Source organism: Vulpes lagopus, chromosome 11 (assembly GCF_018345385.1).
Source record: "Vulpes lagopus strain Blue_001 chromosome 11, ASM1834538v1, whole genome shotgun sequence".
Taxonomy (NCBI): Eukaryota; Metazoa; Chordata; class Mammalia; order Carnivora; family Canidae; genus Vulpes; species Vulpes lagopus.
The window spans coordinates 31,325,956-31,344,152 of NC_054834.1; the positions used below are offsets into that span (position 1 = coordinate 31,325,956).

Sequence of the window (18,197 nt, forward strand, 5' to 3'; positions counted from 1 at the left end):
AAACAAGCGGGCTCCCGTCTGTTCTCTAGCAGCTGTGCTAAACAGCAAGCCCGATCGAGTTTTGACCCAAAATTTCTCAGAGGATGTATGCACGCATTACGCATTCTAGCTGTTGCCAAGATGTGAAATGTATCTTTCTGAGGAAGTTGCCTATAAATCCTGTTGTGATTTATTTGAGCGAAGAGAGAACAGGAACCATGTGCCGAGCCCATTGGTTTCCTATTAAAAAAAGCAAAATATCAATAAATTGGGGAAACGTTGGGGGCCTTCGGGTCACTAAAAATTGGTCGAGTCCCTTAGAACGCTATCAGTAGGTAACTCACAGACAGGAAACTCAAAAGGCGAATAAAGCGAGGAGCCCAATCTTTCCACTCATCAGAGAAAGGCAATTCCAGAAAAGTCTCACTTGACGTGCAGCTCACAAAAGTAATCACTTGAACCCCAACGATGCTAGGAAGGACACGTAGACATGGGACCCTCATGCACTGGTGGGATATGTTGTTGCAACCTCCTGGAGAGCCGTGTGGACGTGTTGGTGCCGTGGGCAGCTGACTGTGATCTAGGTAAGTCCTATTCCTGGGATATGCCTTCCAGAAACTCCTACACACGCGAGCAAGGAGACCCGAGCAAGCATGCCTATCCTGGCAAAGAACTGGAGGCCACTGAGCTGTTTACGGGAATACGGTGCAGACGTCAGGGGGGGGATTAGCTGGACTTAACCTAGAGCGTCGCTGAAAGATCTCAAAGCGTAGTGCAGAGTAAAACAGAATGAGTCAAGGGGAGACTGATAGCAAAAACATTACTCATGCACATTTTTCAGACACATAAAATAGTACCGCGCCATTCCCGCGGACGTCATCTGGAGAAATAACAAACGCAAGGTGGATTTTCAAGGACCTACCACAAATGTGTGAGACGTGGTTACCTTTGGGAGGATTTCGATCTGAGGGAGATGATAAAGGAGGGGAAAATGAGCAAAAGAGGTGCTTTGGGAGTCCGGCTTCGCCATCAGCCGGGGAGGATGAACTAATTCTGTTTCCCTGGTGCTAGAAACCCCCTTCCTACCTCTATCAATTTGACAGAGCACTAAACCCATAGCAAGTGCTCAATTAATAATTCAACGGTTTCTAACCTGTTTTTTTTTTTCCCCTTCAGATTCTGAGCTTTCCGAGGAAGAGGATCTTTCGGGGTTTTCTCTGGACCCAGTACTGAGAGCTCAGGGCATTCCCAGGCTTCCATGGAAGGTTGTGCAATAGAGCATCGATCAAGTTCTAAAAGACATGACTGGTTCCGTGGGGTGGAAGGGAACTCAGAGACCATCTTGCCAAGACCTTGGCTGAGGAGGGACTTGAAGCCCTGAGGGGGTCCAGCGACCTTGCCAGGGTCAGCCGAGGGGTCCTGCTCACCCCGCAGAGGACCCCAGGCCCGTGACTCCTCGTCCTCTTCTCCTTCCACCAGGTAACCTGAGACGCAGGTGACCTCACTCGCAGCCAGCGTGTGTTTGGTTCTGCAAACTTGGGAGAGGCTGAGGCAGCACTTGTCCACTCTGCGGTACCCCCGGCTCACAGCCTTTCCAAGCAAAGAACAACAGAACATTTCCCTAAAACCCAGTCCCGTGGAAAGTGCACACGCAGGCACTCTCCCAAGACCCCATTCTGTCTCTGAGAACAACGTCTAAGGGGCGCCTGGGGGGCTCAGTCGGTGAAGCATCTGCCTTCAGCTCAGGTCATGATCTCAGGGTCCTGGGATCGAGTCCTGTGTCAGGGTCCCAGCTCAGCGGGGAGTCTGCTTCTCCCTCCGGCCCCTCCCCTGCTTATGCTCAATCTCTCTGTCTGTCTCTCTCTCAAATAAAGATTAAGTAAATTTAAAAAAAAATTTTTTTAAAGAAGTCTAATGGGCAGGCCGTGTTGTCCTGGGAGCACCCACTGCCGCCATCCACCTAGCAGTAAGCGGCTTTGGACCACCCCTGCTGTGGCATCATTACCCTTCGACTTCACGTGTGATGTTGGTGACGCAGCAGGTCACAGGTGGCAGGTGTGCATCAGCTAGCATTGGGGGGGGGGGGGGGCTGGCAGCTTAGAAGGAGGTGGTCCTTCCCAGCTTCCAAGCATTCCCCATGAGCCTCTCCATTCTTCCCTCTTCGAAATTCCTCTTTGGAGCCCATTTCCCCAGAAACTAAAACTCCACAGAGGGAGCCTCTGGCCAGGGCCATCGGGGATCTTCTGAGTCCCTTTGAGGCTCGTTTTTTTTCAAACTTCCTGTTTACCATTTTGAAAATCCCATCCCTCCCAGACCTTCTGGAAGCCTCTTTCCTGGGACGGTGGGTGTGATACCCTGAGATGGCAGCAGAGGGTGCCCGTGCCTAACGATCCTGGCACCGAGTGTCCCGCTGGGGCTGGGCGGGTCCCCAGCGTCCCTGCAGCTGGCAGGCGGCGAGGAGGAGCTGCCCCTGGGGGCCCGGACCCCGGCCAGTTCAGTGTGGTCGGAGCCGCCCGTGTGCTCCAACACTGTCACGGGACAGCTCCGTGGAGTTTTCCATGGAACGGATGAAGGCTGCTCCTCCTTGCCTGCAAAGGAGTTTGGCCCGGGGCTTGGCCTCCCGCTGGCAGAGGCTCCCTTCCCAAATCCCCCATCCCTTCCTGCCTGGAGGCAAGAGGGGAGGGGGCAACCTTTCCCCTCCCATTCCCACTCAGTCATGTGCCCCAGGAATGCCCTAAATCCATCCCACATCAGGGGTCCCAATCTTCCTCCCTGGGGTGGGGAAAGATGTTCTGGGTTTATGGCCTGAAGCCTTGAGACCATTCCCGGGAAGGATCCTTCAGGGCCCGAGCCCCAGTCTCTAGGATTACATCAGTGATGGCAAATTATCAGCAGAGGGTAGATATGACTTTTTTGGAAGCAGCCCCAGATCATCCAGAGCCGAATCTTTTAAGCGGAGGAAATAAAGTTGGTATGAAAGAACCGAGCCCAGGGCCTGGTGTAGGGTAGGAGCCGGGGAACCGGGGAGCCGGGAGTGGCGTGTGAATCTGGGTCATGTGGTGGTTATCGTCCTTGTTGTTATTCGGCAAGTTTTTTAATACAGAACCATGAGATCATTTTTTCTTAGGTGGCCTCCAAAGCAGCTCTGAAGACACACAGAAAAGAGAACTTTCCAAAGAAAATATCGTTGCAGCAAACGTCTTAAAGAATGTTTCAAGGCTACATGTGATTTGTTTGCCCAAGCTCCACATTTATTTAAAAAAAAAAAAACACCCTCCGTATTATTGCATATTTGCTCATTTTTCATGCCGATCCCCCAACAGACAGATATTTCTCGGGCACAGAAAATACAGTTAGTTGAGGATATGGGCGCAAAGGTCTTGGGGCCGGGGGAGGCGGGCACTTGCTGTGTATTGGCAGTGATGGTGGCTGAGCTCCACCCACTGCCCACCATGTGTGTCCTGGCACAAGGCGCTGAGTTTCCAGCATCTTCCTCTCTTCATCTTTAAAATGAAGATGACAACAGTTCCCTGGCCCGCCTCTCGCAGGCCACGTTACAGTCACAGATCTGCATGTGCTCTGTAAACTCTGAATTGCTGCAAGACATATCGTTGCTGAGCCTCCCTTGATCCTCAGGCCTTGTATTTTTTTTCCAGCTAGGAGTTCCCTGAAGGCAAAGAACATGCCTCAATGTCTCTGGTCGCTGCCCACTGTGCCTGTGAAGAGCAACTTGACAGGCAGTGGAGACCTTACACCTTCTGTTAGCAGTCTACCCGAGGCTGGTTTTCTGGCTCGTGGCTCCAACAGGGAGGCTCCTAGGCTGGCTGAGGGGACTGCACTGCTTGCGACAGGCTGCCATCTCTGGGGGGACGAAACCAAGGGGACCAGTCCCGCTAAATATTCACTGAATGCCAACTTCGGGCTGGGCACTCTGTTCGGAGCTGCGGTGGATCCACAGCTGAATCGGACATGATGTCTGTTCCTGAGACATTTGCACGTGAGGTTGATTGCACATACTGCTACTTCATGGTGGAAAGCACAGGATAGTTGTGTGAGAGGCACAGGCACAAAATCATGCTGACGTTACAAGGATGGAGAGGTCCCAAAAAGCACCACAGGGACGTGGCACCTGCGCTGGCCGTGCGAGTCCAGTCGGACTTGGGTGCGTAGTGCACGTGCAGCGGTGGTGGCAGGCCGGAGCCGGGATGGACGGCAGGTGCTGGAGGCGGGTGTGCCGTGGATGTGGGAGGAAGAGGAAGCTGGCAAGTTTCCCTTGGGGGCCCTGGCCATGGAGAGCCACGCGTGCCCTGGGCTCGTCTCCGAGGTGAAATGAAGTCCCTGTAGCTACTGCGCAGGGACCCAGGCACACAGATGGGCCACCTGCGCTCACTCCGCGGGGGCGGCCTGGGGTTGAGGGCTGGGTACCCAGAGATGGCAAAGCCAAGGTGGTGCCTGCCCAGGGCCCCAGTTTGGACTCTCACAGCTGGTACTGGGAAGCGCTGAAAGTCAGCGGGACGCACACAGGGAAAGGCGTTCTCTCCTCTATGGGATCTCCAGAGCTTGCCCGTTGGCAGACGGCGCCTCATGCAAAGCTCAGAACATCTCATTTTGGAGGCTAAGAGCCCCAGTCCCCAATCCAAACATCGACCTCACATTGAATTCCAAGCCCCCTCAAGTCTGGGGCTGCTTGCTGACCCCGGGACGGTGCTTTCACTCCTCCTCCACCTTCTTTCCCCTTCTTTTGGGTCTTCCTCTCCTCTCCCCACCAGGGACTTGGGGCCTCGGGGGAAGATAGGGAGAAGGGAAAGTCCTTAAGGCCTGTCGATGCCTCCCATGTGGCGAGTACCCGCTGGACGCCTCTCTCTGGGGGCTCCCGGTGAGTTCTTGGGAGGCCCCGTAGGGAACCTCACAGCTTCACAGTCAACAGGTGTGGGTACCGCTTGCTCCATTGACTCATGTGCAAGACAACACCCTCCTGTTTGACCCTTAGACACTGCCCACAACAGTGTCTACCCCCCTGTTCCTGCGGGGGCCCCCTTGCCTTGGCAGGCCAGTGTCCTTGAGCTTGGTGCCTGCAGGATATTCTAAGCACCTTCAAGAGTATTAACTGGGCTCACCCCCTTTCCTGTGGGTCCAGTGTCAGTGAGTGGATCTCACAGGCCTGCCCCCCCAAGTACCCCTTATTCTTAGGAACTTCCTTCCTAGGAAGATTCCAGAATCTTCTAGGAATACTAGCTCAAGAAGAAATATAAGGTAAACGTTACTGAATCAATACTTCTACCTTAATAAGTTCATGTGGGCACGTCTAGTAGTTCCTCTAGAACTCGAGGAGCCTCCTGGCCTCGCCTTGGGGCTTTAGCCAAAATGCTAAAATAACGGGAAATCCCATTTGATTTTCTGTTCCATTAGTGACACCTGATAGCAGAGTTTCTCAGTCTCCGCACTGCTGACATTTGGGCCAGACACTTCTTTGTTGTAGGGGGCTGGCCGGTGCCCTGGAGACGTTTAGCAGCATCTCTGGCCTCTCCTGGCTGGATCTCCCCAGTTGTGACAGTCTCTTCAGACATCACAAAACCTTCCCCGGGGGGCAGAGCAAAATCGCCCGCTGGTGACCGTCACTGCCTAACAGACAAGAGGAAGTCATTGAAAGTTTTTGAGCAACGAAGGGACGTAAAATTATAATTAAATGCCATTTGGTTGGTTGGATCCACCGGATGGTATGAACGGGTGTGGTCAAGGCCAAGAAATGTCAACTGCACCAATGACATCTTTTTGGTCATCCCTGGTGGTGAACAAAGAGGCAGTCTCACGGATGTCCACACAGACCATCCCGGGAAGGTAGGGGACGATGCCACCGAGGCGGAGTAAGCGTGTAAGGAGGGAGGGGGCTGCCGCGTGGGGAGCTGAGGAGCGAAGGCGTGAAGGGGTCAGGCGTCAGGTGGGAGTTTATCCCTGGAGACTAGGACTTCCCTTTCAGAAGAGGAATCTTGGAGAAAGATTTGGATGGAGAATGGTGTGACTGGAGTTCATTGAGAGCCCACCACGCGCTGTGTCTGTCTCAGGTCACCCCGTTTGGTTTCCTCGACAAGCCCTGTGACCAGGCATCACGGTCAGCCCCAGTGTGCGGACTCAACCACGAGGGGCTGGGAGGTTAAGCCCATGTCTCAGAGAGAGCACAGATGGAAACCTGGGGGTGGCCGGCGGGGGGCCTGGCAGCTTCCTGGGGTCGCAGTGGTCCTCACGGCTCTGCACCGTCAGCACCGTGGGGGACTGGGGGGCTGGGGGGCCAGGGGCCTTATTCCCATTGTACTAAGGAAGACACCGACTGGAAGGAAGGTGTTAACCAAAACCAGGAACCAGAGCTTTGTGATTCCTTATGTAGGAGCAGGTGGGGCAATCCTGACCGGGCTGTGGAATAGGATGTGCGAGTGGTCCCCTCAAACACCCGAGACGGAGTTGGACCTACACTCTCACCCTTCAGAAGAAAGTCAGTCGAAAGCTTTGCACACCTCTCCCACCAGGTAATGTGATAGAAGCTTCCACGGGTTAGCTTCCGTATAAAATCCTCGCGAGAATCCCAGGGCAAGTAGTATAATTGTCCCATTTCATAGCTGAGCCAGTTGAGGCTTGATGAGATTTAAGTCTGTCACGAATTGGCACAGTCGGGCCCCAAACCACCATATCTCAAGCTCTCACACAGGGCTTTATGTGTCTTTTTATCTTTTTATCCTTATCAGGTGTGTATTGGTTTTTTTTTTTTTTTGAGGATTTTGTTTATTTATTTATTTGAGAGAAAGAGTGAGAAGCAAGAGAGATCACAGACGGAGAGCGAGAAGCAGACTCACCGCTGAGGACAGAGCCCGATGCGGGGCTCGATCCTGGGACTCCGGGATCATGACCTGAACCGAAGGCAGGTGCTTAACCGACGGAGCCGCCCAGGTGCCCCTATCAGGTGTGTATAATCACGGACATTTACAAATAAGGGAAGAAAAGGAGCCACAGAGGTCGAGCAACCTGCCCCCTAACACAGGACTATCGGCCATGGGCAGTTGTTCATGTCGTACACGGACAACGCTAGGGGGTGTCATGTAAATCATAGTACAGATTCGTGTATCCATTAAGTCCTAGTCCTGCAGAGGGCAGGACAGTGACTCGAAGAGGATGGGCCAGCCATGCATGTGCAGTGTAACTGTCGCATCACACGTAGTCTCTGCCCTCAAGGCGCTCGCTGTCCAGCAGACAGTGGGGCTCGGGGACCACGGGGAAACCACAGGCTAGATGCTGCGAGAGGTTTTCTCTTTCTCTTCCAGGAACAGGCTACGTAGGGTCAGATAATGCTGGAAAACAAATCAGGTGCCCTCTGGTCTTTTTTGTTCACGTGGCTGGTGAACAACAGGACATTCCTTCCTTTTGTCACCACCTCCCATCCACTCCCAGGATCCAAGAATCTTCTTCCGCCCAGAGAGCATCTTCTCTTGGCCTGATGCTCAGTGGCTCCCCACCAGGACAAGGTTGTTAGTGCTCGTGATTCTTAGGAGGGAGAAAACAGAAACAAGAAACCAAGCTGACTCTGAAAGACAACGTTTCTTCCCAATCTCACCGCCGCCAGCGGCTGCCCCGGGGCAAAGCTGGCTGTGTCCAGTTTAGACTCGGGGTGCCCAACAGTGGGGTTGACTATTTCAGGGCCGCAGCCCCATTCCCCACCCGACAGCTTTCCTCCCCCGGCTGACAAAGCCTCCCCAAAGCACAATAACACACCCCGGGCTCCAAGCAATGCCAACATCATATATATTATTTTATTATTCGCTCGTTTGCTTTCCATGGCAAGTGAAAAAATAATTTAAACCAATTATATGTACAGAGGCTTGGTTAGCGTTTCCAAGAACTTCCAGAAAGATCCCCAGCCCCTCAGATGGCCAAGAAGGGTTTCCTTTCACATCTATACAAAACTCCACCTATAAAAGTCGCGCGTGTAGAAAGGTTTCTTTATTGTAAGCATCACGTGTGCGGAACAGGAAGGGGTGAGGGGAGGAACGTGTGCGGGGTGGGGGTCACACACACCTGCCCAGGGGTGGTCCCGGGGGGGGCGGCTGCGGCCGGGGGCGGTCAGGTGATCTGCAGCGGGGTCTCCAACATCTCCATGAGGAAGGTGTCGATGGGCGTGTCTCCGATGAGCTTGAAGAAGAAGAGGTGCTCCAGGCACTTGAGGCCGATGGAGCGCAGGGCCGGGAGGCGCAGCAGCAGCTTGGCGAACCTGCGGGAGGCCCGACGAGCGTTAGCGGCCGCTGCCGCCCGGCACCTGCCATGGGTCCCCGCCCTGCAAGGGGAGACTGAGGCAGCCGGCGTGCTGGGGTCCTGGGAGGCCGCGGCTCATAGCTCCCAGGCAGGCCCTGGCTGTCCTCACCCCCGGGCCGCAGGCCGCCTGGGCAGCAGGGTCTTGGGCCACGCATGTGTGCGTTGTGCCCCCACACGTGTGCATGCGCACCCACACATTCTCTCCTGTGCACGGCTGCCACACCTCACCACTGTCACATGCACACACACCCATACACACGTGGCCTGACACACATGCACACACATGCACACCCACACGTTCTCACATGGGTGTTTACACATGCACATGTACCCCACCACTGTCACACATGCACATATTCAGACATGTGCACCCTTATACACATCCATACACACCTGCCTCACACGTGTCACACATGTTAATATACATACTCATATAGACACTCACACGTACCTCAGGTGTGTGTGTACATGCACACACGTACCCACACACGCTGACACTCTTGCACACCCTCACAAACATGAACTTGTGCACATACACGTACACCTATATACACTCACACATCCTCCTACACTCTCGCACACCCTCACACAGGCACACACTCACACATGTGCACGCCTGCACTCCTACACACTCTTGTATAATTAAGGACGCTGGCTGTGAGGTTCACCACAGGGAGAGAGGCCAGGGTGTGAAGAACTAGTCTCATATCTGCACACCCTTCCCAGGCCCCTCAATCTGCCAAGTTTTCCATCCTGCTTCAGGGGTCCTTCTTCACCTCTCAAAATCCTTTTTGTCAACAAAGCCCAGTTTGAATGTTATTAACAGTAACTGCAAATCAGTAGGTCAGAATTTCCAGTTAAAGGACAACGACCGAGACCATACTAGCCACTCCGGCCTTAATCAGAGCCTCTGGTGAGGCCAGGTCTTCACTGAGGGCCACAACATTATTACATGAGTGAGTTTCCAGTTGGAATTTTAATACTCCTTGAAATTGTGTATGTTTCTATAATCGTACCACATGAAGGCTTAAGGACCTGGGGCAACATAAGAAAGACTCACAGCAGCACCCAAGAAGGTAGGCATTACTGCTTTCCATGGAAAAATCAAGGGTCTGCCCCAAGGCCCACAGAGCCCCTCAGTGCTGATTGTGAGGCCTCTGAGCACATCTGAGGGATGTCACCCAGCGGGAGAGGCGGTGAGATGTGAACGCTGAGCTCCTGGGCCTGACTGCATTTTAGGGAATTAGGTGAAGGGAACGGCTTCTCTGTAAAGTACAAAGCTGGGCTGAGCTGTAGCTCTGAACATTTTTGGCTCTAAAAATGCCAAAGTCTGGCAACACATACAGTGCAGACTCCACGAGGACACCGCTGTCCTTGCTGACTGCCCTTGATTTAGGCACGGAGATGAGGACGGTGGAAGCAAATACGCCCGTGGAGAGCCACGGGCCTGGGGAGGGCGCCGCACCCGTCCTCAGGCACGGGCGGCAGCCAGGGTCACTGAGCACCTGCTTGCAGCCAGGGTCACGGAGCACCTGCCCGCCCCAGAGACAATGTGCACACAGGCTCCCGTCCTCCTGGATTTTCATCTCTGCTTTCAAGCTGGAGAAAGTAGGACTGGGCCCCTGCAAAGTGTACTTCTGAAGAGTCTCCATGGAGTGGCAGCATGCCGCCACTCAGAGCACGGCCCTGACCCCGCGGGGCCAGGATCCGTCCACCTGGTTCTGCGAAGTGGAGGTGGCCAGCAGTCAGCACACTCACCTACCTGGTTGGGCCAACTGACGTCCCTGATACACCTGCTCAGCCTCAGGGTGGTCGCCCTCCGTCCAGGCTGTGCTGGATGCACCCAAGGGACATGCAGAGGGCCCAGCCTCGACACCCCCTCCCTGCACTCCCCGATTCCGCCCTAGACCAGCCAGCAGGTGGGTAGCCCAGGCCCCTGGCAGTCACGTTCCTAGGAAAGGGGGCACGTTCCAAAGTTCGGAAAGTAATACTTGCTGGAAACGACCTAAATATTCCACAGGATCATGGCTAAATACATGAGGTTACATCCAACCTGTGAAATACCACAAAATCATGGAAAATGAGAATTTTGTACTTTTCAGTATCTGAAAAGTGCCTAAAATGGCTAAGAAGGGAAAATAACACTCCAAACTGTATGATTCCCTACCCGTAAATACGCACTTCTACGTACACATGCATCGATACACAAGGATCGTGGGGGAAAAATATATATCCCCCAAATTTCTGATTAATTTATTACCTGCTTTATTTCTTAAATGCTTGCCTTATCTCCCACAGAGGCATACTCTGCTTTTATAATAAGGAAGAAAACTGGTTTAGGTTTTCTTCTAAGAGATTAAATAATAGGACCTAGAGCCAATTTCAAAGAAAAGGGTGAGTATGAGCCTTCTTATTCCTAAGGCCCTGCGTGCAACATGTGCCCAAGACACCACACCTGATGCTGCCTCATGCTGGGAGACTCCATAGAAATCACCCAATCCAGGGCTTTCAGTCAGCTCCCGCCGGCCAGGGGTCCTATTGCAAGGATCGGGGCGACTGCCAGGGGTCCCCCAAAGTCCACTCTCCCCTTCTTCCTTGGCAGACAGCTGCCCCCATTCTCCAGAATCTTCTGTGGCTCATGGGGCCACGTTGACTAAGGTTCGGCCAACGGCAGTGAGTGAGGGGACAGGGGATCCTTTCCAGGCCCAGGTCTGCCCTGGGAGCCTCACCTCTGTGCCCCTGCGCCTCTTTCCCCTCCCATCAAGATGCAAAACAAGATGTGGCTCTGGGACACGGTGGGGCCCCCAGACGGAAGGAGCGGATCCCCGAGGCATGACGCGGAAGCCAGCCAGCCCTCTCAACGGGCTGCTCACCCAAGCCTGACATGTAGGCAAGAAACACATTTCCGTCGTGATCAACTACTGACTCCGGGGAGGTCTGCTACCCCAGCTTGGGCTCCCGACCACTCAAGGCCTGCGTGTGCTTCGTACTGAAGGCCGGAAACCCACCCACTTGGCGTTAAATTAAAAACTCCAACAAATAACGGAGCTCAGCCTCTTCAGGCCAATTGATACATGCTGGCTTAGGATCCAGAAAAAAAAAAAAAAACAGCTTAAAGGGAAATTAGACCTCACAGAGGAATGAAAGCCATCAGTGAGAATTCAGAGCATATAATATTAACCCTAAAAAACAAAACTAATGCCTTTAAGGCAGTTTTGTCAGGTTCATTTTTGGATTTCTAGGAGATTTGAGGATCGCATTCTCTCTATTTAACTAGAGTCAGCAGAGGAGGAGAACTTTTGTTTAGCTGTGCTTTGGGGGAAGCATTTGAGACAAGTTTTTTGGTTGGCTTTTTCTCTTCTTTCTTTTTTTTTTTTTTGTTTGTTTTTCAGCGACCCAGGAATACTTAAACTGGTTGATGGCCTCGGAGACCTTCTGACCACTGTCCTCCTCTTTAGACAAGGAGCCCAGAGCCAGAGCCAGCACCTTGCCAGATGCCACACAGATGGCCCCAGGGGACAGAGGTCACGTCTCCTGGCCACCGTGGTCTGTGCCTCGTAGCGCAGGGGCTTCGGTGGGGGCAGCGCAGAAAGCCTGGCTGCCAGCCTGGAAAGCAAAAGCTCTTTGAAACCAGCCAGACCTGAGCTCACATCTCAGCCCCGCTGCACACCAGGTCCGAGACCTCGAGCAAGCGCCTTACCCTTTCCGAACATCAGCACCTCATTAGAAACTGAAGGTAACGAGACCCACGTTCATCCGTTCACTTGTTTGTCCGTTCAACGTCTCAAGCTGTGTGCTACGTGCCAGGCACCGCTCTAGGCTCTGACACCAGAGTGTGGAGCGGTGAGCAAGATAAGACCTTGGGTTTCAAGGAGCTAATGGGTTCACAGCTCTCAGCTTGCTGTAAAGACTAAACAACCCATAAAACATCTAGACAGTGCCTGCTGCACACTGCCAGGTATTCAGGGTGAGCAGCAATCACTGCTGCCATTAGATTCTTCTAGCACTCCCTCACCTGCCAGGTTGTTCTGGATACTTCTGCTTGGTGTAGGCCTCAAGGGTGGCGTAAACCTTCTCTCGCAGGGTCTCCACCTCTGAGGGGTTGGACAGCCCCTTGGCATCTGGAAAAGATGACTGAGTTAGCCTCGGGTGGCACACGTCAGGTAGACACCCTTCCATAGGGGCTGTCCCCATCCACTCAGGCCTCACCCCAAGAGTTACGAGGGACACGCTGGATGGGGAACCACAGTGAAAGAAACAAAGTAGGGGGTCCTCTGTGCCCCCCGGCTCTCTGCTTTATGCCCAGTCTACCCAACAGACTCTTGGAACAAAGGCTTAAAACCCTGTTAATAGGAGCACCTGGGTGGCTTAGGAGTTGAGCATCTGCCTTCAGCTCAGAGCCTGATCCCGGGGTCCTGGGATCGAGTCCCATTACCTACAGGGAGCCCACTTCTCCCTTTGCCTGTGTCTCTGCCTCTGTGTGTGTGTGTCTCTCTCATGAATAAATAAAATCCTTTAAAAGTTTTTTTAAAAAACCCCTGTTAATACCCAAACACACCCACTACTGACTCCAAGGAGGAGAGTTTTATTTTATCCGATCATTCCAGAAATATCACAGTGACACATTTACTGAGTGCCTACTATGTGCTAAGCACGGACTGAACGATGAGATGGGGTTCAAAAACCAGATCCCCTCACGTGCTGCCTCAACTAACTAACCACCTGATTCATGAGATGAAACTGGGCATGAATTACCACATAATTCTGAACAGTCATCTTTCTTGACCCACAGCAGCATTTGATGAACATGATCACTTCCTCTTTCCTGAAATGTGTTTCTTCCCTGGGCCTCAAGGACATCACTCTTCTGCTTCTCTCCCTGCCCCCTCGTTGCCCTGCCTCAGGCTCCTCCGCTGGCTCTTCCTTTTCTCCCCAACCCCTACACGAGGGTGCACCCAGTGCCTGGTCCTGAGCGCCCTTCTCTGCCCAAGCTTTACTGACTCCCCATGTGAGTTCACACCTGTCTCTGAGCCTCATGTGCCAGGTAGAGGCTGACGGCTCTCACACACACATCTCTGGTCCTGACTTGCCCTCTGAACCCCAGACATATAAACAAGACCTTCCCGACAGGCTACTCTTGGATGTCTACCATCCACCTGAGATTTGAAGGCATAAGACAAAGTCCTGATTCCTACCCACCCACCCTTAGGACCCCCATCTCAGCAAACTAAACTCCATTTTCCCAATCACTTTGGAAAATGAAACAAAACCCCTGAGAATCACGTTTAATACCTCTCTTTCACAATCTCTAATCTGTCAGCAAACCCCATTGGCTTTGCTAAAAACTATATGCAGAGCCTGATCCTAGGCCACTATCCTCTCTCACCTCCCACTCGCCCCCAAATATGCACGCTCCATTCAAGATGCTTTCAGGATGGCTCTAGGAATAGAAACCATGAAGAATCGACTCCCCACCCTCACCAAGGATGGGTTCCTCAGCCCTGCCTTGTCTGTCTCAGCTGAGCTAGAGGACCAGAGGATGTCAGAGCTTAGAGGCTGAGCCCAGAGGAGGGCAAACCACTGCATAGTCACCTGGGTTAAACAGCACAATGGCTCGCAGGCACCCCAGCTCCGACTTGTCCATCTGCATGTCTTTCATTTTGGAGACCAGCTCAGTCAGGACTCTGTTCACAGGAAACAATGAGAGGTGATTAGAAAACCACGAGTACCAGGCCAAGGGCTGATAAAATGAAGGCAACCCACCCCATTTTCCAGACCATGCTTCAGGGACTAGGGGCAGAGAGATGAATAGGACGCAGTCCTGATCTCAAGGAACTCACAGCTTAATTGAAGAAACAGACATGGAAACAGACAGGTGGCAACACAAAGCCAGTAACTGCCAGGAACAAAGTCCAAGGGAACACCCGGGAGGAAGCAGGGGGTGGGCTGGACGCTCTGGCAGGGAGGGCTGGAAAGGCAGCCTAGAGGATCTGGACATGCAAGAGGCAACGCAGGGTGAGGGTGTGGCATGTCTGGAGGAAGACAGCAGACGGCAGCATCCAGACATGAGGGAGAAATCACCAGGGACCATGAAGAGGGTTGAATCAACCAAAGATCATGCTGGGCTCTGTGTGGAACGTGTTGTGGCAAAGGGCAGGAAAGAGTAGAGGCATCTCGGGTGGACGTGCACGTGGCCTGGAAGACCATTTTCCATGGATGTGGAAGGGGGCCACAGGGCCCTGGCACAGGACAGACAGGCTATTTTCAACCCTGGCCACCTCTTCACCAGTTCTCCATCCCTATGTCCCAAGCCACTCACCTCTACTCATTTCATTCATCTCTTTAAGGCATATGCCTTCATTCTCCTTTCACATCACTTAAGGCAGAGAGGCCCAGATGTTGGCTCCTGCTGCTGCCTGGCCCAGGGGCGGGGGGGTGGGGAGGGCTGCTCCTCCTGCAGCCCTTCCCCAGATATCCTGCTACAGAGTCCAGCAAAAACCTCAGCTCATCGTTCCCCACTCCTAAAGTCAGATCCTGGCTGCTTGTCCTCATCCCGGCCCCTAAGCAGCTCCAGCTCCCCACCCCAAACCTCCCAAGTAACGTCAATGATCCAGTCTCTCCTTTGGAGACCCGCAGAAATAGCAGGTTCTCCCTCCTGCCCAGCAGCTATGCTGGCCCCTGACGGCCTCCATCTCATCATTTCAAACCTTCTCGTAATCCACCTGTCATTCTCCAGGTTTCTGTTCTCATGTGTTTCATGGTCTCTGCTTCTTGCCCCATGCAGCTGTTGGGGTGGTCCATTCTGCATCCCCCCACCACCCCCAGATCCCCACACCCACATGAGCACATGTAGACACACACACACACACACACACACACACACACACACACACGAGCACTGGAAGCAGAGGAGAGCCACCTGTCAAAGATGGAGCCAACCCCAGCGCTGTGGGCACTGCTCCGGTGGACGTGTAAACCCGTGGCCAGAAGAATGCCATCCTGGACAGAGACCGAGCGGTGGGAGAAGGAGGCAATTAGCAATTCATTCCACCCTGCAGGGATAAGAAGGAGGCCTTGAGGGACAACCGACCATGTTCTTGCTTTACCGATGATCATCTGCAGCATATATCCTGACCCCCCTCCCAGCCCCCATGTAACAAAAGCAGAACCAGAAATCCAGGGAGCTGGGAAAACCAGCTCCAGACAACACAGCCAATTAGTGAAGAATCGGGGTCCCTTGACTCACAGCTCTGCATGTCCCCCACCGTCTCCCCAGGGCAGCTCAGAATGGCAGCTTGGGGATGAGGACTCTTGTTTCCCCCCAATCAACAAATATGGACTGAACATTTAATGGGTAATAGTCAATATGTTGGGTGCCATGGTGGACGAAGCGAGAATACCCTGTACCTCCGCCCCCAGGACATGACAACCCAGCTTTATTTCTTTGGTGTTGCCTCCCAGCACCAAGGACAGCACATGAGGGACTGCTCATCATCTAACAGGGATGAGACGAGGACCTGGCTCCCAATGCTCAGCCAATCTTCAAGGAAATTTCCCTGCTGGCCCGGTGACAAAGAGGATGTGCATGCAAACTGCACGGTGTACCAGAAACAGAAGCCCAGAGAGAAGACAGCACAGAGACTTTAACATAGGAAGGGTCCCTGAATAAACAAACTTGAGCAAAAGAATCTTTGGCTTGTCTTATCTCACCGGTGAAATGGGGAATACCTCTATTTTCCAACAGTATAATAATAACGAGGCACTGCCTCGGACTGTCCTCAATGAAACTGTCTCTGAAAATTAAACGCAAATTATAAAACCATGGTAAAATTTGCACAGGAAGCGAGTCTCATCCTCCATTAACGACATTTCATTTGGGAATCAAAGTTTTGGAGGAGGGCCACCCAAGTTTAAGAGCCCATAATCTATCTGAAAAGAATAACTCTGGATGGGGTTATCCGTCAACACGGCACACAGCTTAGGCGGGTTAGAGCTTTTTCAGGTGACTTGTTTTAGGATCCCAAGGGTAGTTCCAAAATGGCAGCCCAAGTGGTTGTCCTAAGAAAAAAACAAACCCCGATGTCCTTTACCTGCCCGGAGCAGGATGACCTGGTCCTCCAAAGTGAGGTCAGAGAAGTGGGGAATGCGCTTGGCCCATTCAACAAGAGTGAAGAGCTGCTTATCAGCAGCATGGCATATGTTGGTGACAGGGTCATTTGTCTAAAAAAAAAAAAGAAAATAAAAGAAAAAACCCAAAGTACTGTGAGGGGTGGATTCCAGGATTCCGGGACTTGAATACACCCCTTTCCTGTCTCCAGTGCCCCCAAGATGTGGGAGGTGGATGGACGCCTAAGACCACATACCGAGTTCTCCAAGTTCATATCACCATAGGATTCTGTCTTTGGCTCAACAGCAAGCTCCGCTTCTAGAATCCTCTCCACAGGCATATCTTCATGGCCGCTGTTAGCACAGTCTGCCTCACTCTCGGCCCGCTCCCGGCTCCTCTGCCTTTCTTCTTGCACAGCTGGCCCATGGGGAAAAAACACACAGACGTTACCACATGCCCAGGACAATGGCGGGAAAGCGAGTTACCTACTGGGGCTTCCGTGGCCTCATCTGCAAAATAGGCATCCTTGTGGTCCCAGGTCAAGAGATGTTGTGATGGTGACAGATGACACGGAGCAAGCAAGGTGATTTGCTTATGCGTGTGCACGACTGTGGGTTCTATAGCCCGTATCCTTTCTAGTTCATGATGGTGACCGGTCTAAGAAGTTTGCATTTCAGATTTTAATAACCCTGATGCTCCCCTCTCTCTGGATGAGCCACTTCCTCCCCAGTCCCCTGAGGACAGTCTCCTGCATTTTACCCCCAGCTGCTCCCTCTAATAAACTGTGGGCAAGCAATGGTTAAGTAGCGAGCGCATCGCTTCAAAAACTCTGTCAGATCCTATGCATCACGCTTGGCATTCACGTCCCATTAGGTCTGCCCCTAATGCACCAGCCTGAACACAGCATCACCTGATCCGACTTGTCAGGGAAGATCTTCGGGGAGCCAGGAGGGTATTTAGTAAGTGAAGAGGTGGAAATGGAAAGTCACCTAGATGACATTTCAGAACCAGCCGCTGATTTGGGGGGTGGGGAAGGGTACACGGGCAAAGGTGTGGGCTAGAATGATCTCTGCCTCCCCATACTCAGGGTGTTTCACCAAAGTTCACTCTAACCCACAGAACCCTAAGGGGCTGCACACAAGCATGTCAGGCAGATCCTCTTCCCAATTCTGTCCTCTTCGTTGACACACGTTCTCTGTTGGGTCAGTCTCCATAATCCACAAAGCTGTGGTTTCCATCTTCCTATTCCCAGCATGAAGGAGCAAAATTCAATGTTGGTATACTTTTTTTGTTTTAAATCCCAAGATTCAAGAAAATTATCCCCTAAGCAGGTGGCTAATCTGGAACTCAGTGACAGCTCCTCGGCCAGCAACCTCGACCTCTCAGCTTCTCTCCTTTCCTCCCCTGGGGCCTACCCCCAAAGTCACCTCCTACTCTCTGAGGGCATCACGAGGCACCAAGGCTGCAGAATGAGCTGGAACCAGACGCTGGGCATCCAGTTTGTCATGCAAGTGACGTCAGTGACCTGTCAGGGTAGGTCAGAGGAGGGTATGACAGCAAAAACACAATGAGTACCCCAAAGTCTCCAGTAGAGAAGCGCCAAGACGCCTTGAGATGCAAATGATATTCAGTGGTCAGGATGAAGGGAGGGAGGGAGCGAGCAAGGGTAGGAAGGAAGGAGGGAGACATGGAAAAGAGAATAAAGCAGGGCAGTGACAGAAGGAAGACAGAAGGGAGAGAGCATGAAATTAGGAAAGAGGACAGCAAAAGTCATGTACTTGGGACTCCAAGAAGTCTTTTTCAGAATGGGCTGTAC

General features: G+C 52.7%; 1 protein-coding gene across 3 annotated transcripts in view; it reads right to left on the reverse strand.

Annotated features, from left to right (window-relative positions):
* Positions 1–7,753: 7,753 nt before the first annotated feature.
* The window catches only part of RXRG (retinoid X receptor gamma), a 45,062-nt gene continuing 34,618 nt past the window's right edge, over positions 7,754–18,197 (reverse strand). For all 3 annotated transcript variants that reach the window (XM_041723083.1, XM_041723085.1, XM_041723084.1), the window contains 6 exons: positions 16,638–16,798; positions 16,365–16,494; positions 15,194–15,326; positions 13,867–13,958; positions 12,290–12,395; positions 7,754–8,233 (listed from right to left, as the gene is read on the reverse strand). In XM_041723083.1, coding sequence (XP_041579017.1) covers positions 8,086–8,233; positions 12,290–12,395; positions 13,867–13,958; positions 15,194–15,326; positions 16,365–16,494; positions 16,638–16,798 — 770 coding nt within the window. In that variant the 3' untranslated portion in view covers positions 7,754–8,085. The remainder of the gene's footprint in view (positions 8,234–12,289; positions 12,396–13,866; positions 13,959–15,193; positions 15,327–16,364; positions 16,495–16,637; positions 16,799–18,197) is intronic.